Genomic DNA, 26,088 nt, shown 5'->3' with positions numbered 1-26,088 from the left:
TAGAAATAGGCAAAAGACAAAATTTAGGAAACAACTTCAAATCCATTGCTTTTTTTAAAGCAGTTGCTCAGAGTTTAAGATTTGACAATTTTAAGGTTTTGAGAATGAGGTCCATGATGTATAAAGAAATTCTTTTACCTGTAACAGTACTAAATTTAAATATTTTAAAGATATAAATTGTTGTCAATCCCACTAAACCAATGTGCAGCATATTAGTAATCTTATGCATATGCCTCAAACAGATGCAATTGATGCCCATACCTAAAGGGGTTATTGATCGTGGTTGTAGATGAGTCTCCCACTTGTGAACTATGACTTGGCAGGGACCATCGATAGTCTGTAATTTAAAAGTTAAATGTCTGCAATAATCTCTTATGTTATATCTGATATTCTACCCACAATGCCACTTTGGGTGCTTGTGATCTTAATTTATATGCTGAAGAACAAGAAAAGACGCTAAAGAATAAGAAAAGATAAGGCTTGCTTCTTACCACTGAGACTGCTGATGCTGCGATTTGATGAGTCAGGTCACACTATGACAAACTGACAAATTCAGACTGGGAGCAGAGAAGTTGGATGGAATTATTAAATCCTCGGTGTTTATAGCTACTTTATTGGAAAGTTACGCTTTCCAACAAGAAAACAATTCTCACTGAACTGAGGTTTTTATTTTAATTTGTGATACTGCAATAAGTATTCAGCTAATTAATGCTAATTATATTACTTAAATTTATTCCTTCAGGTAGGGTTCTAACGAACCTAAAACACAAGATTTTTTGGGGGGAGGAGGGGCAGTTGAAAGTTTGAAAAAAAATATCTATTTTATTTGGTGAGGAACTCAGACTGACACAAAAGTGTTTTGACTGTGGCAGAGATTTTGCTCTTCCACATTACCTCACTAAAATTCAAATAGAAGATCTGAATTTGGTTCACTGCCACAAAAAGGAATATAAAAATTTATACTGCTTAAAAGGCATAGCAAAAGCATGAAGAAAGTGTTCACAATGCTCAAAGTGAGGCAGAGAGGTACATCATTTTAGGTGAACCATATATCCATGTTAAATATTTTACATATTGACTATTCCTGGGCAAAGGAGAATGTACTCATAGAAGAATCCATAGAATAGGGATGAAGATGCCAGGGCAGCAGACTAAGAAATCCCACTACAAAAATATGCTTCTAGCTTTATTCACAACAAACTATCAGTGAAGTTCTTTGTGGTTAGTTTTGGTTGGACCAGGATTAAATTTGTGGGTCTCCCCCCATATTTTGCCAATTGTAGGGGGCAATATTTGGTTTTAGTGAATCTGATAGAAAGCCGATTAGATATTGAGACCAAAGACTGTTTCTCTGTTGCGAGGATCAACAGAACTTTAAAAATGCTTTCTAAGTTAGAGCTTATAGTGAATCATTTGGCTGGCTGCAGAAGCAGGAACTGAGACATTGTTGGGCCCAAGTCTCTGGATAAGCTGTACTGATCAGACCTCTTAATGACTAAAGTTATTTTTCTGCCTTTTTTTCTTAAATTATTTCCTTCCCGTATCAATACATGGTTACCATTTTCTACAGAAAGTGCTGTTAGCTATCTGCGGGGTTCACCATCTTGGTATTTTTGGCTAAGAAGCCACTCTAGATTTCATCAAGCCTACGCTGTCCCTTCTCTTACAAAGCATCACAATCTCCAACACCAGTTTTACCTCAGCAGAGTTAAAAAAAGACAAAAACATTACAATTTGTTTCAGATTAACAGAAACAACTTAATTTTCTGATAAAAATGGAAAAATCAGTCAATCAAAATATCCGAACACTGAATGTTTATGGCTCAGCATCATTTTTGTAGCACCAGCTGGGACTTCCTGATATTATGTCAAGGATATGAAATCTACTAAGGTTTTTGCATTAGGTGATCCCAAAAGCCAAAGATTTCAAAGCATTCAGTAAATTTAGGTTTGATATCTATATCACTGCTAAAAACAAATGCAAAGTTCCCATTTAGCTCAAAGCCGCATATCCCCACCCAAAGCCACTTCATGCAAAATACATATCCAAAGTTATTTAGCACTTGATGCTTTAAAAGGTAGAATACATCTAGTTATAAAACAAGATTAATATTACATTATTAATCTCTCTTTTGGTAATGTTATGCTAATTAACAGTACACACACACACACACACACACACAAAAGATAACTGCAAGGATAAAAGAGAGGGAAAGGGAAAACAGAACTGTCTAAAATATGAGTAAGTTGAAAAGAATGTGAAGTCAAGTTTCTTCCCTGTTTTCTTATAACAGACCAACATACTTTTGGCTGACAGACACACTCTGGATTCCCATTGTGAAAACTTTGTCTGCCAGCAGGGAGGCAGGTGCCCACAGCTTCTCCTATCAAGTAGGCTAGTGACCTCTCCAAAAGCTAAAAACAAACAATGATAGCAGGGCATGAACAAAGGAAGTCAGTCTCTGACCCGAAGAACTCACCAATGGAATCTGTGCAAGTGTCAAGCCAAGTGCCTAAATGGGCACTGAACGTGCACACCGTAAATCCAAGATTCTCAAAATGGAACCTATGTGCCACATAAAAGCTGGCTAAGAGCACAAGGCAGTTGAATGCCTTAGAAAACTAAAGCATATTTAACGTTGCACTTTTGACAATGCATGTCCATCTACCTAAGTTTTTATACCACACTGATAGACAATAATTGAGCACATCAACCAGCACTGGCACAGAATCTGAAAGTTCAAAGGGTAGCTGACTTCACAAGGCACAAAGACTCGAGAACACACATTTAAGTTACCTAACATAGAAAACACTAGGCTAACTAGTTTCAGTTATTGTTTGAAAATGTTTCAGGCAATCATTTAACATACAACTTGCTGCTGTAGCACAGTAAAATGGAGAACCCCTTCTTGCTAGCAGTTAGGCAGAAACTAGAAGTTGCTAGCCTGCTACTGACTGACAGCCAAAGGATTTTGCTAGGGTACTCTAATAGTAAACAGAGTATGAACACAAGATTCATCTTTGGAGTGTTTATTACTAGAAAATTAAGAAAATACAAAGCTCTGTTAAAATCCCTATGAATATATCAAATGGTATTCTGCCAATATTTAAAAGTAGCTGAAGAATGATGCCAAGTTTTCAAAGCTTTGCTACATCCACTGGTGGCTTAGTCACTCCATATTTCCTTCAAGGAAATTCCCTAGATGTGCAAACTTATTTACTGGAAGGGAAAAAATTAAATAAAGGCCAAGAGTTTATGTATTTTATTTATTCTGTATTGACCATAATGAGCTTTTTAAAACATACTGAATAGTATAGTATATTTAATTTATCTATCTATAAATAAAATATACATGCATGACTTATGTTCTAAACAGGATTGCTGTTTTTTTTTCAACAGGTATCTAGAAGCAACCTGCTCAAATAAAGAACTTCATAAAAATAGAAAGAACTTTGAAGCAAAGTAGTTGTAATAAGTGAGTATATCTTCAAAGACATATATATGTTTGAAACAAAAGCTCAGCTTGTACAAAATAGCAGAAATATCTAGACACCTTGCTTCAATAACTGTATGTAACCATTTGTTCAGAAAAATGCACAAGATGAATAAAAGCTATTGCAAAAGTTATCTAGAATTCATTAAAAGCTTTTTCCTTCTGCACAGATGTGCTGCATTTCATTAATGCACCCAATACATGCATTAATTGTTCATTAATTGTTTATTAATTTTCATTTCTACACCTCTACCCCAATATAACACTGTCCTTGAGAGTCAAAAAATAAATAAATAAAAATCTTACCACGTTATAGGTGAAACTGCGTTATATCGAACTTGCTTTGATCCACTGGAGTGCGCAGCGCCCCCCACCCCCAGCACTGTTTTACCTGTTTTACTGTGTTATATCCAAATTTGTGTTATATTGGGTCGTGTTATATCAGGGTAGAGGTATATTTATAAATGGGAGGGAGGGGAGAGAAATGGCAGCAAAACAACTCAAGACAGTTACTAACTGGTATTAAATATTCATATTGATTGTACACAAATACTTCAGTATAAACTGCCCTTTTAATTTGACACTATATTTCAAAAGTGAAATAAGACTGGTCAGAGATACTACCCAAAATGGCAATTTACAAGATTGAGGGAAAGGATTTTTTGGCTTATTTCTTCCTGAATTTGAATACTGATTAGAAGCATCTTTTGCTGTGCTAAAACGTTCAGTTTCTCATTTGTATTAGTATTTTGTTTCTAGATAGGAAACTGACCACTTCCATCTATATCAATGACCTTTAGCTTAGCCAATATTCACATATATATCAATATGATATTCTGATTCAAGCATATGAGGCACCCCCAGTTTATGAAGAAATGTGAAACAGAACTACTAACCACTTTACATATTTAAACCGGGTTTGTCTTTAGCATTTTTTATTCTAATGCACGTTTATAAATTTGCAAACTGAAACATTATGGGACTATAGTACAAAAGGACTTGTTCCAAAACATATTTAGAGATACTTAACCCGCTAATTTATTTATTAGCTGAAGGATTAGCATATAAGTATACAAGTGATTATTCATAGATAGATTAAAAGTTCAAGATATATGAAGTATCTTTCAGACCCTTACTAAATTTTATGTTAGTGCATCTGTACAGATGCAAAGTTTCAGATTTAGAAGTTAACCAAGAGTACTAAATAAAAACAGCATGAAATATATAATACAGTCCAGTGACTGAAAAGGTGTTTTGAATCTAAAATTATATTAAAAACAAAGCTCTTAGTTATTACATTATTGTTTCATCTCCTTTAGGTTCTCTGTATGCCTGGTTCATTTGTGTTGCATCTTTTATTTTGTTCTTAAACTTGTTCACTCCACCCATGCAACTGATCCTCCCTATATTCTTAAACAACTTAAGAACTAAAAAAGGGAAAAGCCACTAGAAAAGCACTTCTAGACACAAAAGCCAAATTTTATTAAAAAATGAAGTCAGGTGTTTGTAACAAGGTGCAATTTAAAGTTTGCGGGTGATAGTTATCTCACTATGGCTATTTATATGGGTTTTTATATACAGTAGCTATTTACTCTGCTATTCCATAAAATTCATACTTACCTTGGCAGCCTCTGCATCACACGGTACATAGAGCGTGCACGATACAGAGCACCTACTTAAAGAAACACACTCACCAATATATACTGTGAACTTTTGCAAATATTACAAGGGAAAAATGTGTTTTACTAGCAAAAAATTTCTTGCCAATTTTCTTTAAATTTAAGTGTGCTTTTTCCCCCCAGTTTGTTACTGCTTACATTTTAAATATTGGGATATGTGAACAATTAGAAAGATATTATCTGATTTGTTAGGCCTAAAAACTGACCTACTTTGACAGGAGTACCAATTTATAAATTTCTCATCTTGAAAAAACGATCATTGCACCCTCCTCTTATGTCCCCAGAATATTTCACAAATATCTATTTTAAGTCTCAGTTTAAGATTGGTTAATAAATAATAAATAATAATCATAATAATAATTGGAGATATACCAATCTCCTAGAACTGGAAGGGACCTTGAAAGGTCATTGAGTCCAACCCCCTGCCTTCACTAGCAGGACCAATTACTGATTTTTGCCCCAGATCCCTAAGTGGCCCCCTCAAGGATTGAACTCACAACCCTGGGTTTAGCAGGCCAATGCTCAAACCACCGAGCTATCCCTCCCCCCATGTTGATTTCACATGCTGGAACTGATAAACTAACACTATCTTTTAGAGTGTACATTAAATAAGCTAACGTTACAGAGAATTTTAATGATGTATTTTTCAACTCAAGAAAGAATTTTTCTGAATCTCCAAAAAATGAAAACCAAGAACAATCAATTTTTAGACCGATTAGCCATGAAATAATTTAAAATATTTGAGCTATACATAGAGGATGCACGATTCTGCAGCCCTTCTGCAATGCATTTACTTATTACTGAAGTCATACATAACTGACAATGAATTGTGCCCAGGTGAAGAACTACAATATATTTGTAGACATAATAGATGCAAAAAAGACAGTTGGGTGGGTTTAGTGGACCCCTTTTCTTCAGTATGGTGATTCTAAGAAAATGAAGCTGAACAGTAGCTGTTTGTTTTCCCCTACATGACTACATGATCAGATCATCTCCTTGGAGCTCTCCTATCCTTAATCCCAAGAGGTGCTTGGTATCCACAGATGAGTATGCTGCTTTCTAAGGGCTTGGCTACACTCACACTTCAAAGCGCTGCCGCGGCAGCGCTCTCGCAGCAGCACTTTGAAGTGTGACTGTGGTTGCAGCGCCAGCGCTGGGAGAGAGCTCTCCTAGCGCTGCAGGTACTCCACCTCCCCATGGGGATTAGCTTGCAACGCTGGGAGCAGCACTCTCAGTGCTGCAGCACTGTTTACACTGGCACTTTATAGCACTGTATCTTGCAGCGCTCAGGGACGTGTTCTTTTCACATCCCTGGGCGAGAAAGTTGCAGCGCTGTAAAGCGCCAGTGTAGCCAAGGCCTAACTCCTACTCACATGCATTTTCAATATGAATCCATGTAAAAACTGCAGGTGTATAACTCATGCAAATGCCTACATAGGAACTATGGAAAATATTGGAATGCTCTTTCATTTAAAAAAGCCAAAAAAAAGTAAGCAGTTAAGATGTGGCAACTCCACAAGAAAAGAGGCAGTTAACATTAAAATTTACATTTTTTGATAAAACATTAAAAGACAGCCCAGTAAGGCAGAATTTTAGCATGTTTACTTAAATTACCAATAATTTTCTTCTGCTATTACACATTCACATTATTATGATGCAATACTCTTACCCTGATTAATAAACTTGTTGGCTTTTAATGATTACTTCCATGAGAACAGATAAAAATGACCTGCAGTCATGATGGATTTTGTATGTATTTAAGCTCTGCATGATCCTCACTCATTTTTTTTTGGTGGAACAAAAACCAGCAATTGTGGGGCAGGGCAGTAGCATGACTAAAGTAACAAACTACATTTAGTAACATTAAGTTGTCGCAGATTAAGTATGTGTCTATGTTATTACTTTGCTGCAGTCATAAGACCTACTCCTTATGAAGTTAAAGTATTACAGTAAAAACTAAAAAAAAAAAGCTTAAAAAGTTATCCATACCTTGGGTTCTAAGAAGCACCCTTTAAAATATCGATACTGAACAGCAACTCCTCTAGTAAGTTCAACAGTAGTTTTCCATAACGTACTGCAGAAAAATAGTTTTAAGAAGTATTTGGTTACATGAAGGTTTTCAAAAAATTTTATTGTTAGCCCAAAACTAAAAGTTTTATAGAAACAGGTAAGCATACAAACATGGCTTTGGGAAAATATGATTTTACTATCAAAGTACATTTCTTTCTACCTTTTAAGAAAGCACCAGGGCTGTTTAAAAAAAAAAAAAAAAGTTAGTCAAAGAAACAGATTCAAGAATGCTAGCCCAGTGTATTTGTGAAACTTGAAGAGCAACACTGAATTTATGTAACAGCCCTCTAAAATGGTTTGAGAGGCTGAAGGCATTTTACAACATTTATAATGAAGTTGCAGTACGATTTTATTGCTACAACCATCTATTACCAATGCTGCAGTCGTGATTCAGCCATTTAGAAAGAGACCACATCTAGAATGTTGTGGTAATACAAATATGCAGCATTGTCAGCTTTTCCATTAAATATAAAAATCTTTGAAACTTGATTGTGATCTCAGACATAAGTGCACGTTCTCATATGTCTTAAATAAACTACATGTAAAAAAAACAACAACAAAATTTCTCTTCTAGTTGACTTAATTAAGCATGCATCAAGTAAAATAAAATACACAGCATTTCTATTGTGCCTTTCATCTGTAGATCTGAGGTGCTTTACAAAATAAGGGAAAAAAATTTCATTTAGAAGATAGGAGGAAAATGAGAAACAGTTAAACGAATAAGGTCACACAGTCACTGGCAGAGTTAGAAACACATTCCATGCATGCTATTCCCCAAACCAGAGAAAAATAAGCAACAGTGTAATTTTAAGAAAACGGGGTGACTCTTTCTGCAGTGTTTATTTCCATACTAAACCATTTAAAAAGTATGCAACACAAGTGTTAGTGTTTGATATTCCCCCACTCATTGTTACAAAAAAAAAGTACTCTTTTACTACAGGTTTACAGTCACAGCAACAGAAGTTTTTAGTGCAGATCATCCATAACAGCACTCTAAAGAAGATTTTGCAAGTGTACTGCTGAGCAGTGCTATCACCCCACTCCAGTATGTGATATCACTCATAACTGGAAAAGCACATGTGTACGTTACGAATTGTATCACATTAGTAAACATTTTTTCTAAAAATGTTTTCCAAATGATCAAGCAATGGAGAGACCTGATTAGATAAACATGTTTTATGAATTTTGTGTACAGTTTTTAGAATTCTGAATTCAGTATCAAAATGCAAATATTAGATCACTGTTTTTATTACTAAAAGCTTACCCATCTGCATCATCAGCCTGAAGTATCACTGCAGTTTGAGGGTTCCAGTTTCCTAAAGCGCTGCAACTCCCACATATTGCAAAAACCTCTCCTAGGAAGATAATCATAATTATTTGGACTTGTCTTCAATTAGAAAATACGTTCTACACAGTGGTTGAAGGGATTTAAAAACTTGTGATATATGAAAGACACCAATCCATCCCTCTTCATTATTTTTGATTCACAAAGGACATTTTACTACAGAACTGTGACTGTGCTTCAAATTTCATCTCCATCTTGAGGGCTTCATCTCCAGTTTACAGATGAGCAGGTCCATTGACAGTCACTGCTAAATAACAGGGACAACCACACAAATGCTTCTGCAGACAATGGTAGAGGCAGATTCTGAAGCACAGATGCTTAATGCCAAGTCAGTTTCCTAGAAATACATTTCAAATACGTAATAGTAGCTCAAGCAGAATTTTACACTCAGTAGCCAGCAACTAATTTGCTGTTTATTTTAAAGTCTCTTAACTGGTGTCAACAAACAGGAAAGCACTGATAAGAGAGCAGGCTGCTAATTTATTTTGGCATTTTCAAACCTGAATACTTGACTTTTCAACCTTAATCTTGTTCTTTTAGGGTTTTTTTTGTTTATATGAATCGAAAAGCAACACACAAAATTAATGATTGTGCATGTGTACATTACATATGCATTAAAAGGATATGCAACAGCGTCAAGATAAGGGGTTAATCCTTCTGTTGAGACTTTAACATTCAGAATCTCAAGAATTTTCCCCTGGATTACTTGAACTGCACAACTTTAATGTTCTTCCTTTTCTTGATGTTAAAATAGTACTTTTGGAGGTTTGAGGTTTTTTGTAGTTTACACAGTGAGCATTGCCTCCTGCCCCTCATGCAAAGTGTTCCACTTCAGAGCAGTAGTCTACACATGCAAGAACACAGAAATATTAACGCAGTGATGGGGTTTCATTTGGCTCTGCTGCAAGTTTTAGCAGAAGCTCACTGAGTTTTTCCGTCTACTCACCACCTCCCTCCCCAAAACGCCTATAAAAGTATTACTCATTTGGAACACTCTTAAAATACAGCAGATTCCATTTAAAAGCAATGATATTAGTAACTTCCAGTTAATAGCAACATATTGCTGGAAACCAATCCCATTTCATTAACATCAACATTAACTGGATTTGGGTATCAGCAATAGCATACTGCTTATTAGCAACATTTGGGCAGTGAAGAAATGCACCATCTGAAAGCAGGTTTGCAAGGCTGCAGCCAGGGACGGAAGTGCTGTAGTGCTTAATTTGCACCAGGGCTTACCAGCGCTGAGCCCCGGCATTTCTGGGCTTGCCACATCGGTTATGAAAGTTAAAAAATTGCTTGAGCTCTAGCATTACAAATTAAGCAGTGAAGTGCTGGGATATGCCTCCCACTGGCTGCAACCCCACAAGTCTGCCTGTGGTCAGTGTTCAATCCATCCCAAAAGTTCTTTCTTTCTGTGATGGCAAACCTGTCTGCACATAGGCCCTGCATAAGCAGTAAGGGGCTGTGGGAAGAGCCATAGCAGCGAGTGGGGCTGCAGCCTGGCTGCATGGTACCTCTCCCTAAAACCTTCCAGAAGATTGCAGCAGGGAAGGAAATGCTGGGAAGTGTTGAACCCCAAGCACCGGAGAGCACAAGGAGATGTACAGTGCAGCTCCATGGGTCTCCTGTGCTCTTGCTGCCCATGGAAACAGGGTTGCAACACCCCTCCCCACTGCTGTCCTCTGCACAGGCAGGCTTGTAGTGCTGCAGCCAGGGATGGCATGTCCCAGCGCTTCTTCCCGGGCTACTGCCTTGCAAACCTGCCTTCCACTTTTCACCAACTTCTGGATAAGAGCAACTTTTTTCTGGCAACTAAGGGGTTGCTAGAAAGCTTTTACCAAGTTTTTAAAGCATTTAAGAAGTTCATGGCCTGGATTATTCTGAGGAAAGAAAAAAAGGGGGGGGAGGAGACAAAAAACACAGATCTGTCCCACACGCTCATTACAGATACTATGTCTCTTGTCTTAAGAGTAAAAGTAAAGTCTGTGTACTGGCCAATCTCTAGATTAGATAATTATATTCTGCCTCTCTAAATTCCCCTGCAGTTTTATTTACCAATATTCTTCATTTCTCGTCCCAAATGTGTGAAGGTTTGGCAATTGCTTACCACACAGAAAGCTGCAACACACAGATGGCTATATTTAAATGATAGAGGAAGTGATCCCTAATGTACCTTCAGAAAGGTGTTGTGAGGCTTAATTAGTGTTTGTAAAATGCTGTAAAGTCCCTAGATGAAAGGCACTAGAGAAATGCATATTCTAAACGTGAATTCCTTAATGTTAAGAGAATTTTCAAGTTCACTGCAACACTCCTTAGCCGAATACTGCAGAAAATAGTACTGTAGTGGGACTAAAATACATATTTTCTCTCAATGGACTAGGCAAGGATTCTCATTTCATACATCACTTACTATTTATAGCTGTATTTTGACAAAATTCACATACACTATGGCTAGATAAGGAGGAAAAAATATATAACTGCACAGAGAACTGCTGAAGCCTCTTGGAAAGTTTGTTTACATGTCCACAAGGCTGCTTCTTGCCTCTGCTGATACCCAAAGCACTTCTCTACTAGCAGCAGCAGAATGAAACTAAGGGCTGGTCTTCATAAGACCTGCTAAACTGACAGCAGAGCGCTCTCCCGTCAACTCAGGTACTCCAGCTCTCCAAGAAGAGAGAGAGAAGTTGACTGGAGAGGTCCTCCCTCAACACAGCACAGTAAAGACACCACAGTAAGTCAACGTAAGCTATGTCATTATTTACATAGCTAGAGTAGCATAACTTAGGTCGACTTACCCCTGTAGTGAAGACAAGCACTCATGTCATGTCAGTATTGTTGGGCAACAGAATCCCCTTATGCCATCCACATTCTGTAGGTATTTGTCACAGAAAAGCTCCCCGCAAACCACTGACAAAAGGAATTAATTTTCTCTAGCCTTGTTGTTTACTGTTGCTATTGCAATTAGAAAAAAAAAAAAGTCTTACTCAAGTCTGTTCTGCTGGAGACAGCAATGTCACAACTCGCTGCTTTAGAAATAACAAGCTTGTAACTACAGGAAGGAAATAAGCAGCATAGCAGAAGCTTTTTTGGAGAACTGTGGCTTTTTTTTGTTATTTTTAATTTTTGCAAGTTTTCAGAATTCTACAAAAACGTTAACATACAAGTAGAATCATTTTTAAACAAAATACTCTCTCTGAGGCATCAAACAGTTCTTACAGATTGTGACAACTGGAATCATTGGAGAGTCATCATTTTAAAAATACAAAAATCAAAGACACTTGCTCCTTAGCCAGGGCTATATATTCATATTGGGTTTCAGGTTCCAAGCCCTGAACATTTTGCCTGTACAGCTGTTTAAAAAATTGCAACTTTTTTAATACTGGTAAAAGTATATTTTTGCCCTTCTGGCCTCATACTCAAATATGGCTGAAACATTTTGCTCAAATGCAAAAGACGGTTACTCACCTTGTAACTGTTGTTCTTCGAGATGTGTTGCTCATATCCATTCCAAGTAGGTGTGCGTGCGCTGCGTGCACGTTCGTCGGAAGAATTTTCCCCTAGCAACACCCGGCGGGTCGGCAGGAGCCCCCTGGCGTGGCGCCTTTGCGGCACCGCTTATATACCCCTGCCGACCCGTCCGCTCCTCAGTTCCTTCTTGCCGGCTACTCCGACAATTGTGAAGGAGGCGGGTCGTGGAATGTTGAGAAACAATCCGGAAACACAGTACAAGTGAGTACCGTCTTTTCTTTTCGATGCTGCTCATATCATTCAGCTTACTAGGCGGTGGGTCGGAGTTGGAGACTCGCGAATGCAAAAACAGCCAAGCAACGCTGCATCGTCCTGATGCTGCACCAAGGCGTAATGGCAGAAGAGTGTACCGAGACCGTAGCTGCACGGAGTATGTTGTGGATAGGACATGAGCGAGAAAAGGCAATAGAAGAGCTGAGTCTCGTGAATGCAGTCACTCGGGAGAGGCGTGGCCAAATTACCACGACCTAATGCAGGCGTAACTCAGGACGAGTATTTTTGAGAGAGACAGGCGACCTTTCATCTGTCTGCCACGCACAAAGGAACGTCTTGCGGTCTGGTGCGTCAATGTAGACGCCAGGCTCACGAATCGAGTGAGTGTAGCTCTGTTCTCTAGGATGCGTGGGTTAGGATAAAAGATCAGGAGGAATATGTCTGGTTAAGGTGAAGGAGAGGACACCTTGGTGAAGGAGCGCAGATGTGGGCGCAGCTGTACCTGTTCTCTGTGGAATATCGTAGTGGTGTCCACGACAAGAGCGCGAAGCTCTGACTCTCCTGGCTGATGTAATGGCCACAAGGACGCACCTTCCACGAGATTACAGAGAAGAGCAGTGTTGCAACGGTTCGAAGGGAGGGCATTAGCTGGAGAACCAGATTGAGTCCAAGAGGGCGCGGGCGACGGACCTGGTGGAAGAGCGCTCAGCCTTGAGGAACTGTGAGACTATAGGTGAGAGAGACAGTGGATGTCGAAATGGCAGCTAGGTCACGCGCATGGAAGAAACGCGAGGCCTGCTTGTTGAGGGCCATAGTAGTACCAAAAACATGTGATGAGCTCGTGTAGGTTTTGTGGTCTGACACCAAGGAGAACCTTCTCTTTGCATGTAATAGCCTGGTTGCAGCTTCCTCTTCCCAGAGTACCTGCTGCACTGAGTAGACAGCGCAGTTCTGAGCAGCTCAACCAGCCAGGAACACAGCCGTCAGTGGAGAGATGGAGTCGGGATGGAGAAGCCTGCCGTGTCCTGGGATATCAAGTCGGATGGTCCAGGAAGAACTGGTTGGCTATGATAGTCCGGAGCGGTGTGTACAGTGTGAGGCCACGTGGGCGATAGATTACTCAGCTTGTCCCTCGCAGCGTCACAGCTTGGCACCAGTCGGATAAACGTGGAAAGCATATAGGAGGGTCGACCAGGACAGGAAGTGCGCGAGATCGAACCGGGCTGAACCGCGAAAGCAGCAGAACGGCCTCTCCATTGCTTGCGTGAGCAGAGGCTTTCTGGGAAACCCCCACCTCGCGACAAAGAATGGCTATCCGGTGGAGAGGACATCGGTGCTAGAAAGGACTGGCGAGGTACGTCGCTAACCGTGTTTGGACTCCTGAGAGGAAGCAGAGATGCACTGAGTGGGCTAACAAATCCAAAGTTGATTCGTCTCGGTGATTCAAACCCGTGTATATGGTGATGCTCCTGCGTAGAGTGGAGGTGTCTGTCTCATGATGCACTAAACGCAAGCCTTGCACGGACGATAAGACTGACAGGCGAGGCAACCGCTGAGCTCCCGAATTGTTATATGGAGTGACAGCTCTGAAGGGACCAGAGGCTTGTGTCCGATGTGACCCATGTGAGCTCCCATCCGAGGAAACGGTCCGTTGTTATGATATGGACAGTTGCCTGGGGTGGAACGGCATGCCGCACACACCAGGGAGGGTTCTTCCACCCGGCGAGATTGCAATACGGTCTGTGAGAGCGTGACGACATGTCCATTGCTGTCCTCCGCTGTGGGTAAACGGGGCAACCAATTTGAAGGGGCGAAGACGGAGCTTGAGCGTCTGGTGACAAGGTGCAGGCCGCATGTGACCGAGCAGAGGCTGAGAGGAGACCTGGACGAGGTTGCGGGAAAGCTGAGTAGGCCTCTATGCAGAGACTATCCCCGGAACCTGGTGGAGTGATGTGCTGTCGCGGCGGGAGTCCAAGACAGCCCGATGAATTCTATCCTCTAGATCGTACGAGGATGGATTCGTTGAAATGATTATAGGCCAGCGGTATCGAATAGTTTCCCTGTCACTCATGATGTGCGCGCGACTGAGCCTCGGAAGACCCACGGACAAGCCAGTGTCCAGTAAGGAGAGACACATATCCTTGCCGACGAGGAAACGGCACATACTGCCTACATTTCGTAAAGACCCGCGGGGCAGAGGAAGCCGAAGGCAGACCGTGATATTGAAGTGGGTCCCGCACCACAACGGAGAAAGCGTCTGTGTGTGGTAGATAATAAACATGAAAGAACGCGCTTCATGTCGAAGCAGGATGAACCAGTCTCCAGATCCAGGACGGGATGAATAGACCCCAGGACACATGCGGAATCTTAACTTCCTAACGAGCGTGAGTCTGCGAGGTCCAGATGGGTCGAGCTCACTTCGACTTGGATTAAAAATAGCGTGAGTAAAACCTCCTGCCTCTGAAATCTTGAGGCCTCCTCTAATCTCCGATTTCGGAAGCGTGGACTCCTGGTAAAGGAATGCTCGTGAGAGGATGGTCCTGATGAGGACGCGGAGTGGGGGGAGGGTGCGAATAATAACTGGAGATGGTAGCCAACTCCCGTGCGCATAAACCCAAATCCGAAGTTAGTCGGGTCCACGCCGGGAGAAGGAGAACGCGGTTGAAAAAAAGGAAGGAGTCGGAGGACTGGTGCTCTGCTCTCGTGTGCACCTTCAAAAGTTTGTTCTTCCGGCGGCGGTTTGGCGAACCATTATTTTGCCCACCATGAGACAGACTGACGCCGTCGGTTCACACGGCTCGTCATTGTTAAACCTGACAGGAGTAGTGGCGGGGGGTAGTGGGGCTGTGGTTGTGCCGGACGGCTGTCGTTGTCTGCGGCATGTGCATGCCTAGAGAACTGCATTATGATGCCGGTTGTTTCAGGCTTTGAGTCGTGGTCGTTTATCTGAGAAAGGGCCCGTCTTCAAATGGCAGGTCTTCGATTGTGTGTTGCAGATTCGGTGCAATCCTGACCCTGAACCATGATAAGTCTTCTCATAGTGACCCCCGCCGCGACTCCGAGCCGCTGAATCTGAGGCGTCGAGGGAAGGCCTGCAAAGAGAGTTCTGAGATCTATCTCTTCCCTCTTCAAGCAGCTCTGAAACTCAGATCGGGAGTCTAGCCGTACCAGCTCAGTATTTGGCCATGTACTGCGCAGGTGTTAAATGTACTACTGAGCAATGCCTGTTGGTTGGCGACCCGTAACTGTAGACCCTGCGGAGTATACTTTGCGGCCGAGTAGTCCATAGTTTTGCCTCCGCGATTTGGCGGTGCTGTTGGCCAATGGCGCTCCTCTCGTTCACAGATGTACGACAGAGAGCATTGGGGGATGGTGTAGAGTCTCGTACTCTTTAGTAGTACCATGTACTTCTTCCACACCCCTGGCGTTAGGATGATGGACGCCGAGATGCCATATCGTTCCTTGTCTGTGATCAGGTATGAAGCAGACAAACCCGTGTGGGGCATCTGTCAGACAGATGTCATGACAAGGTCCTCTACCTCGGGGACCCCCCACTTGTAGATTATGCTCAATGGCTACACGGAGGAGGTCTTGTGGGCCCGAAGGCTCGATGGGGCGGGCCCGACGTTGAAGTGCCGCCACCCCGTCTCGTGGTGAGGAAGGAGGAGGAGTCCGGGCAACCACAGTCTCCTCCTGAGGTTCTGCTCAGAGGGGGCATTTCGGGACTGCCTTCAGGTCCTGGGTCCAGTTGACTGTCTCATCTTGTGGGGCGACTGACATTGCCTCCGGCACTCGACGCAGAATCAGACCGGGCCGCGTAGGTGGGATCGCCTTGGCTGTGTTGCCAAGGCGTCCGAGACCACTGTTGCGCTGTTCAAGACATTGTTCCGCCAATCCCCCATAGAGGGCGCTGTGCCGGGCGAGACGAACCGAGGGATGTCTCGACGCCAAGTGAGTGGATAAGCGCAATGAGCCGGTCCGTGCGTCGGTTGTGTCTGGCGAACGTGCCGGGAGTCGTACGGCTGCTGACCGGCGACCGGACCTGCGACCAGACCACGGTGCGGCGAGTTCGACCGGACCGGACCTGCGACCAGCACGGTGCGGGAGTCGACCGGAGATCTAGAATAGCAACGGTAAGAAGGGCTCTGTGACGCGGTGCCGGATAGACTGTCGCGTTGAGAAGCGGTCCATGATCTGGACCGGCATGCGCGAGTCGACCACAGCGCGAGAATGGATCAGTCCGGATGCGAGCGGATTCGAAGGAGATTGCAGGTGCGAGCGGCGAGTGCCGCTGATGATCGTGATTCGCTTGTCCGCTGCTCCGACGGACAGTGGCCTAAGATCGCTGGCTTCCCTGCCCGACGAGAACCCGCAGCCGGCGTGCCGGAGTTGGAGTAGGAAGGTTCAGTTAAGGCTATAAGTTCTCGCGCGACGCAAGGTCTCCGCGTAGTGGAAACTGGTGAACTGACCAGGCAATTCCGCCGGGGAATGCTTCTGCACCGGGACTCACGGCTCGTTGCCTGGCTGGAGTCACGGTGCATGGATAAACGGCATGCCGTGGCAGAGCATGAGCCCCGCACGTTTCCATGTCAGACTGGTGCAGTAGTCCGTTGCAGGAGCTTCAACTTTCCCTTCGGCGAAAGGCGGTGGCCGGCTGGCTTTACTGCGCCGAGACAGATTGTGAAGCGGCTGTTTCTGGCGCACCGGTCGTCTCGGTGCCATGCAAATCTTCTGCGCCGGTGCGGACTCGGTGCGCGCTCAGCTGCCGGCTGCAGGCTGGGACGCCGCCTCCATGAGGACCTGACTCTTACACGGCGATCCCTCGCTCCTTTTTTTGTCCTGGCTTAACGATACTACGATCGGCCTGTATCAGGAGATGGGATTCCCCAAAAACCTCCACCCCTTCTAGGCAACGGATCATGGCCGCGGCGCAAGACCAGATGCCATGTTTGAAACAAGGAGAGCCAGGCATGACCCGGTCCCGAGGGTGATGGGAGAATTAAACCTTCAAGCCCTCAACTATATACAAAAATCATAACTCTCTAATATACTAGAACTAACTATACTATATCACACTCTACAAATTAACTAACATGTGGCGAACTAAGACTGAATGAAAACGGGTGAAACCGTAGGGAAGTGGATGTCAGCTAAAGCCCACTCCACTGTTTCCAAGACCGACACGGCTAAGAAGGAACTGGCGGTCAGCTCGCAAGGTAAGCGTTGCCGCAAAGGCCACTCGGGGGGCCTGCCGACCCGCCGGGTGTTGCTAGGGGAAAATTCTTCCGACGAACATGCACACGGCGCGCGCACACCTACTTGGAATGGATATGAGCAAGCACTCGAAGAAGAACTGAAACTTATGCAACCAAATATTTGCCAATATTCATAACTACATGTTCAGCTGTTTCTGTTGAGCAACAGCAACTGATTTATTTTATGTGAAATAAATAAATGCTACTTCAATCTTATTGCAAATTTAAGTTTTTGTAATAAACCGCAGTTGGTTATTGGTAAACATCTGCACTTGAACTATCAACAAATGCTTGAACAATCAACAAATTATTATTGGTTTCTGTCTCAATGCATATTTCCGTTTTAATAGTCTGTTACTTCTCCTCTTGTTATATATTATAAGCTCAGTGTAATTTTAAACAAAAAGATACAATTAATGCTTATAGTTTTGAACTAAAATGTGACAGACAGTGTGCCCCTAAGGAGCTTTACCAGATGCCTTTTTCACTAGTCATCTATTATACATCCATTATTTTGCCAATATCATTGTAGTAATAAACCATGTATGGTTAACTGTTGCCCTGTTTACTTTCAGTTTCTACTTCTTGTTGTACTAATTACCGTCAAACAGAACATTTTTATATCAAAGAGCAGAATGATATATTGAAGATTTTATTAAGTTGCCACATAAGCTGCAGTAATACTGGCCTGCTACTTTTCTTGCCTCTTCCTACCATGCAAATGGTACCATTCAAAATGGCCCCTTTGAAATCATATGCTACAGAAAATAATGTCTCCCAGACTCCTACCTGCCTCCTCTACAAGCACTTTTCCAAGATAGCTTATAACAAAAAATAATTCAGATTTTTGGTAATGGGATCTAGATTCATCATTTTAAGTTGAAACTGGAAACTCTATAACCCATAATAAGCAAGAATTGCAACATCGGTACAGCAAAAAGCACAGCAAAACAAGGGTATACCCAAGTGGCATCTTTGTAGCAACACAAATGCAGATTCTTCTACCTAATGACTAACTGCTTAAAGAAGTCACAAGAAGGCGTTTGACTGCTCTAGGCTTGTCTACGGTTACCAGGGGAAAGACATGCAGCGATCGATGCATCAGAGGTTGGTTTAGTGGGTCTTCACTAGACCCACTAAATTGACTACAGATCGCTCTCCCATCGACTCTTGTACTCCGATTAAGAAGAGTAGGGGGAGTCGAAGGGAAAGCGGCTCCCGTCGACATCGCGTAGTGTGGATCCCACAGTAAGTAGGTCTAAGCTACGTCCATTTGAGTTACGCTATTCACTTAACTCAAATTGCGTAGCTTAGATTGCATTTCCCCTGTCGTGTAGACAAGGCCTCTGATTTGCAGCACAGAAGGAATGTAAAGGGACCAGTGGAACATCCTGAACACCTACTGAGTCCTCAACTTCACCAGCAGAGGAGGGGGAGACAGCTAAGCTCCCACAAGTCCAAGAAAGGGAATTTTCCTTCTGATTTTAGTAGAGGGGAGTGAATAGTGCTTAGTCATACCTCCACTAAGTTTGGCATAGCAGAGCATGCTCAGTAAGAAGGGGAGTGGGGGGCTTCTGGTGATTTTAGTGATTTATTATTAAATGGTTGTTGATGCCTTCTAGTGATTTATTAGAGTTGCTAACTGTGAATTTAAGCATTATAACACTATAAATAACAGTTGTGTATATACAGTTAGGTATTGCTATGCTATTAAACAGAGGAGCATGTATGGCTAGGCTGCCCAGGATGACTGAGAAGATGAATACCTTAGATACGTTTGTGGCAAATCAGGGTGGATAAAAATCAGTGATTTTTTTTTATTTAAATCAGATTTTTTGATAAAATGCTTTTTGAGGAAAAAACCTATTATAGCTCAAAGATATCTCATCATAGAATAGGGATTATAAATTCTATAGTATGAGACAATACATTCATGTAACGTTTAAGTTTTGTAAATGAGTTCCAATAGTTCATGGATTAGAGACCCAATCTTATGGGGTTCAAGGGGCTTTATAGATTATTTAGGTTAATCTTTCTATCTACCCAATGGGACTCAGTGCTCAGTCTAGAAGATATCATCAGAGATGCTTAGTTTTGCAGTTCTCAAATTATGGATTTGTCTCCCCAGAGGTAACATGCTTGTTAACAACACAAATGTTTTAAAATAAATAAATATAAAGAAGTGAGAAACAACAGACCTCAACTCTAATATCCCTTTGCAAATGTGCGTACACAGAGTCAATCCCTTACCTCTCTCTAAAATTGCAAAGTTTCAAAAAGTTCAACAAATAGAAGATTGTTGGAGGCGGAATAGATCTGGACAAGGAGAAGAAATCTGGAGATAATTGTGAGAAGTGAGGGACATATGCTTGTTTTGTTAAAATATTATATGTTTGCCGTTGAAGAAAAAAATCCAGAATATTTAACGTCGTTGTTTTAAATAAAAAACAAAACAATTTAAACGTCTGTCTGGTGATGTTCTCCTCCTAATACAGCATGGCAAGAAAATCCTCCAAATATTAATGATTAACCTGTTGAATTGGAGATATTTATGAAGTAATTGAGAGGTGAACTATCTGCTTCAATTACCTTATTCGTTTTCTGATATAGCTGTAAAACTAATCCGAAAAGTTTTCAAAATAAAATCACTGTTTAAAAATGTATAATGTGTACCTTCTAAAAATGAAACCTACATCTGTCTGAGTTGTGAAGAATATATATTAAAGTTACACCAACCAACAAGAATGCACTTTTATGTAGAAAACCATGATTAAATCGAGTCTTTCTGAATAGTGATTTTAGTCATGATTTAAATCAAATCCTGTGGCAATCATATAATGACTCATGGAGGAAGCACTCTGGTTGTTTTAGATGCAATCAACCACTGATAGAGGGGGGATCCTGTCTCTGAATTACAGAAGGAGGTGAAAGATAGGAAACTCAAAGGAATAGCTACCCAGTGTCTGCTTTTGGCTTGTAATGATTTAGGAAAAAAGTTGAAGACAAAGATTCGAAAACATCCCACTGGCTAGACACAGACAGAGCTAATATCCCAAACCCAGCTAGACAGAGATATTGGTTACATTTCCCTTCTGAAGTTTCAGAATACTGGATAAGATGGCACACTGTTCTGATCAAATATATTAACTTGTGTTCAAAACTCATTCTCTTGTTATATTTGGTTCAACAGGAACCCTCTGCAAACCTATGCACAAACTGAGGATTTTTTCCATATGCCTGCATATCTGAGGTCAGGATTAATGCTAAATATTTCCACTTGATAAAATAAGGGTATCACAAATACAATTCTTTAATTTTAAAAGTGTTCAGATTATTTCAGGGAGTATATCAAAATCTCTAGCATGCTAATATTTTTCAAACAAGTTATTAATAAATAAGATAAAATTTATTCCCCAACTCTCTGTTAAAGAATAATTATTTTGTAAAGCTCCTCTTTACTGACCCACCCTCCTGAACCTTGTCATCCCAGGTATCAAAATTATATGATTCTTTGCCCTCTAACTAAAATAAAAAAATAATTTTTTAAACTGTATGGCTTGAAGATTTTCTTCTAGTTTTACAACACACACACACAAAAGTGTATGACAAGTGTGATTTGCGTACCTTGTACTGATGTTCCTCTTACTTCAAAGGTAACTTGAGATGGGGTCATACTTGCAGATAATGACTAAGGAAGTCTGATGTCTCCTATTAGGAGGGGGGAAAAATAAAAGTATTTCAGTAACAATATACTGCCTCTGTAGCTGTCTCACTAAACGCTAGAGTATGAACTTCAATCATCTATAGGGGGGTGACCAAGTATTGATCTCAATGTTCTGAGCAAATGGCAGTACTTGTGAGCTCTGGATCACCCCACAGCAACCCAAAGCAAAGGACTGCCCAGATCAAGAAACCATTGTCCAGTCAGCAAGGAAGTCAGTGTGACACAGGGCTATCTACAGGATTAACAAGTGTTAAATAGAAATAGTGAGATTGATATGTGGAATGACGAAAAGCATTAATTCAATATTTTTAGGGGAGGATTTCTTTAAAGCAGTGCTTCTCAAGCTATCTGATGTGAGGGACTGGCAATTCCCCCACCCCCCTCAACGTGCCAGGGACCGGTGCCATATTATTATCCTAGTTGACGCTCTTATGAGGAAACTCGCCGCGGACTGGCAACCAATGGCTCGCGGACCGGCAGCGGTCTGCGGACCACCACTTTGAGAAGCACTGCTCTAAAGCACTCAGCATTTGCCTAATTCTGCTCTCCATGAAATCAATGGGAGCTTTATCATCAGAGAGAGAGTGAAATTATACCCTTCACTGGCCAATGGCTTTTCTATGAGTAAGGAGCTACCTCTAAGATATTCTTTACTTTTACTTAGTGTTGTCAGTTTTGGTTGGATGTATTCCTGGAGATTTCATCATATGACATCTTTAATCAAAGATTAATCTTTAATTCTTGGAGACTCCAGGCCAATCCTGGAAGGTTGACAACTCTACTCTTACTTTCAAAGCTACTCATGAAAAATAATGCAGACAAGCAGAAAACCAATTATGAATACACATAACTCTAAAACAAATATTTACAACAACAAAAAACAAACTTCCTTGGAAAGAGCATTTGCCTCAAAATAACATGGCAGCAATGAAAACATGATGATAGTTAACCTAACTATAGCAGTCCTATTTTAACCAGGAAAAAAAAACAAATCACATTTACTCAGAACTGCTATGACTATTAAAATATTATCTATGCCTTATTGCCCTGCCATAAATATGCAAGGTATTTTAGAGTTGAATAAAAGACAAAGTTCTTAGTGACAACACTGGCAGTCCTAGATAACTATGGATTTGAAACGTATAAGTTAAATTTCCTTTTCCATTACTTATAAAATAATTATTTCAGAGTCAATGAAGGCCATAATGTTTCTATATGTAAATAGCATGCACTGTATGTAAACGCACTACCAGCAGAATGCCAAATAATCCAAATGATTTTGAAAGGGTTATATACAGCAAGAAATTTTAGTACTGTACTCTCACCTTGTCAATTTCTGAACACTTCACACTGGGTTTCAAAAAATCCAGTTCTAAACAGAAGTACTGTTTATATCAGGGGTCTGCAACCTATGGCACATGTGCCAAAGACGGCATGCGAGCCAATTTTTAATGGCACGCTGAAGCCTGCCGGGACTCCAGCATGCCACTAAAAATCCTGCCCAGCCCGGCATGCTGTCCTCTGCCCTCCACTTCCCCCATGGGGGCAGGGAGCAGAAGCATAGCCGTGCGCATGGGGTGGGCAAATGGCCCCACTCTCCCAACACGGCAAGCCGCGGGGTCTGCGCTCCTGGGCTGGAACGCAGGGCTGAGCGCAGCAAGCTGCCGGCCCCTCCCCCACCTTCTCCCCTCCCCTGGAGCCCTGCTGCCGCGCGGAGCGCTCTGGGGGTTGGGGCTGCGCGCTCCTGCGGGGCAGTGTTTGGCTCTGTGGGGAGGCAGACACACTCCTTGCTTAACCGGAGGGGTGGAGCTGTGTGCTCCCGCGGATCAGCGTATCAAGGTCTGGGTGGAGCCTCATGGTAAGGGGCCCAGGGCTGGGGGGTTGGATAAGGGGTGGAGGCAGTTAGGGAACAGGGAGCAGGGTGGGTGGGATCCCAGGAGGTGGTTAGAGGTGGGGGGGTGTTGGACGCGGCATGGGAGTCCCAGGGTTTGTGGATAGGTGTCAGGGCAGTCAGGGGATCAGGAGCAAGGAGGGTCCTGGGGGGCAGGTTAGGGTGGGGGGTCTCTGCAGGGGGTGGTCAGGGGACAAGGAGCTGGAGGGGTTGGATGAGTTGGGAGTTTGGGGGGCGCTGTCAGGAGGCAGGGGTGGGGAGATGGGTTGGGGCAGGCAGGAAGCAGGGGGGGGTTGGATGGGTCAGGAGTTCTGGGGGTCCTGTCAGGGGGCAGGGAGTGGTTGGATAGGCATGGGAGTCCCGAGGGTCTGGCTGGGGATGGGGGTGTGGATGAGGGTCAAGGCAGTCTGGGAACAGGTAGGAGGTAGAGTCCAGTCTGGGGACAAGGAACAGGGAGGCTTAGATAGGGAGTGGGGTCCTGGGGAGCAGTTAGGGGCAGGGGTCCCAGGAGGGGATAGTCAGGGGACAAGGAACAGTGGGGTTGAGAGTTTTTAGGGGGGCAATCACCCAGCACTCTCCCCTGAGCCCTGATCCCCGACTCCCCCCCCCACACACACACACACCACGCCCTCTGCCCTGAACCCCGGACCCTCCCAGGCCCCTGCCCTGAGCCCTGTACCTCCCTCATACATACCCAGCCCTCTGCTTGACTCCTTCATCCCCACCCACAACCCTAGTCCTGACTCTGGCACCCCCACCCATACCCAGCACCCCCTCTGCCCTGACATCTACACCCCCTCACATACCCAGCCCCGAGCCCTCTGCCCCCAGCTGCCAGCCCTGTACAGCCCACTGCTGGTCTAGGGTTCTGGCTGACGGACGCTTGCCAGCCGGGGTCCCGGCTGCAGGCCCCGCTCAGCCCGCTGCCGGCCTAGGTGAACAGAACCCCAGACCAACAGCGGGCTGAGCGGGCCAGCAGCGTAAGATCAACATTTTAATTTCATTTTAAATAAAGCTTCTTAAACATTTTGAAAACCCTGTTTATTTTACAATACAACACTAGTTTAGTTATATAATATATAGACTTATAGAGATAGACCTTCTAAAAAACATTAAAAATGTATTACTGGCACACGAAACCTTAAATTAGAGTGAATAAATGAAGACTCGGCACACCGCTTCTGAAACGTTGCTGACCCCTGGTTTATATAATACAATGCTGACAGCAGCATGCCTGAGTTGAGAGCCTTAGTATTACTGAACAAAAAATATTCAAGTTACAACGCTAGAGGGCAAGCCTCAGTCCTCCAGTGATTGCAAACCGTATACAGAGCTGAGCAGGAGCCCAGAAGGCAGAGTGAGAAGATCTAGGGTATGGCTTCACTTACAGCTGTACAGCGCTGGGAGTTACAGCTGTCTTCCTACAGCTGCGTAGGGAAAGTGCTGCAGTGTGGCCACACTGACAGCTAAAGGTACTGCAGTGTGGCCACATTTGCAGCATTTGCAGGGCTGTTGGGAGTGGTGCACTGTGGGCAGCTATCCCAGCGTTCAAGTGGCTGCAACGTGCTTTTCAAAACATGGGGGTGGGGTGGAGTGTGACAGGGAGCGTGGGGGAGACACAGAGAGTAGATTTTTGGAGCTGATACTGTTCTCAGCTCCCTGCCTTGCAAGTTCTAAGGACTGGAAGATACACAGTACCTACCTTCAATCATTTTAAAAGTTCTGACCCCTTCCCCCACCCCTCTCTTATTCACTAACTGCAAATTATGCACTCCTAAATAGCCTTCAGACCACATAAGCAGCTGCTCAACACGGACTCCCCCCTCCCTCAGGCAAACAGATGTGAACATTCCAAAGCAATTTCCCTGCCTCCGCTAAGAGCAGCTGTGTTTGTTTTTTAGATAAGTAGCTCGGGGGAGCTCGGAGTTCAGCCATTCTTCCGGTTTGTTGTGGACAGGAATTCTGGGATACCTCTTAATACCCTGGAGGCCAATAAAAGCGCTTTTGGTGGCCACACTTGATAAGCAGCGCTGCATCACCAGCACTGCAATCGTTACACCCCAAGCAGACTAGGTGTACAGCCAGCGCTGTAGCCAGGGAGTTGCAGCGCTGGCTGTGCCTTGCAAATGTGGACACAGAGTAAGTTGCAGCGCTGTAACCCCATCACCAGCGCTGCAACTCTCCAGTGTAGCCAAGCCCCTAGAGACCAAATAAGGGAGAATGCAGAAAGGTAGCTCTTCAGAGCCCAGAGCAGAAAGTCAGAGCGCTGAAGAAAACAAGTTCTAATGTTTGAGTTTCTTCCTTCTGTGTCCTCCACACTTCTTCCCTTTGGGTCTGTCCCTCATCTGCCCCACACATTATCACACATTATTTTACCTCTTTCACTCCTGTTCCTTTCTTATTCACCCCACCCCCTTTCTCTTCCATCCGTGAACGTGGGAGGGAGGAGATTTCACTTAAGTGGAAACAGGAAGGAGCTTTCCCCCAGCCCACCAAAGAGAAGCTGAGGCACAGAGGGGAAGGGAGCTGTCCAAGACTATCACGCAAGTAACTGGCACAGCTGAAAACTGAACCCAGAATTTCTGGTGTCCCAGACCAATGTCTTATCATTGGATAATACTGCCTCCAATGGTGATGCAGCATGTCTCACAAAGCTGAGGCGGATATGAAAGAGACTATGCCTATGCTACACTAACTTTGACTCCCACTTAGTTTCTAAACTGAATTCAATGTCCTGATCTTAAATCTGTAAGGCTGCTTTAAGTGCTTTATAAAGTTCTATTCACTCATTTACTGACAGATAATATTGAGTTTGGGCTTTTTAGCTGACAGGCAAAAAGAATTAGTTTTTCATTATAATGTTCAAGGATGGATGAATGGATTTTG

General features: G+C 43.0%; 1 protein-coding gene across 3 annotated transcripts in view; it reads right to left on the bottom strand.

Moving 5' to 3' along the window:
- Window positions 1-25,740, bottom strand: part of GPCPD1 (glycerophosphocholine phosphodiesterase 1) — a 68,791-nt gene extending 43,051 nt beyond the window's left edge. The window contains exons 1-5 of one of the 3 annotated variants that reach the window (XM_032779067.2): window positions 25,579-25,740; window positions 21,212-21,295; window positions 8,508-8,598; window positions 7,163-7,247; window positions 262-337 (exon numbers count right to left, since the gene is read on the bottom strand). In XM_032779067.2, the coding sequence (XP_032634958.1) occupies window positions 262-337; window positions 7,163-7,247; window positions 8,508-8,598; window positions 21,212-21,260 (301 nt within the window). In that variant the 5' untranslated portion in view covers window positions 21,261-21,295; window positions 25,579-25,740. The remainder of the gene's footprint in view (window positions 1-261; window positions 338-7,162; window positions 7,248-8,507; window positions 8,599-21,211; window positions 21,296-25,578) is intronic. The other 2 variants (XM_032779066.2, XM_032779065.2) reach the window with 2 other exon arrangements.
- Between the last annotated feature and the right edge of the window lie 348 nt (window positions 25,741-26,088).

Source organism: Chelonoidis abingdonii, chromosome 3 (assembly GCF_003597395.2).
Source record: "Chelonoidis abingdonii isolate Lonesome George chromosome 3, CheloAbing_2.0, whole genome shotgun sequence".
NCBI lineage: Eukaryota > Metazoa > Chordata > Testudines > Testudinidae > Chelonoidis > Chelonoidis abingdonii.
Note: the sequence above shows the minus strand (reverse complement) of the source record. Positions and strands in the feature narration are given on the sequence as shown.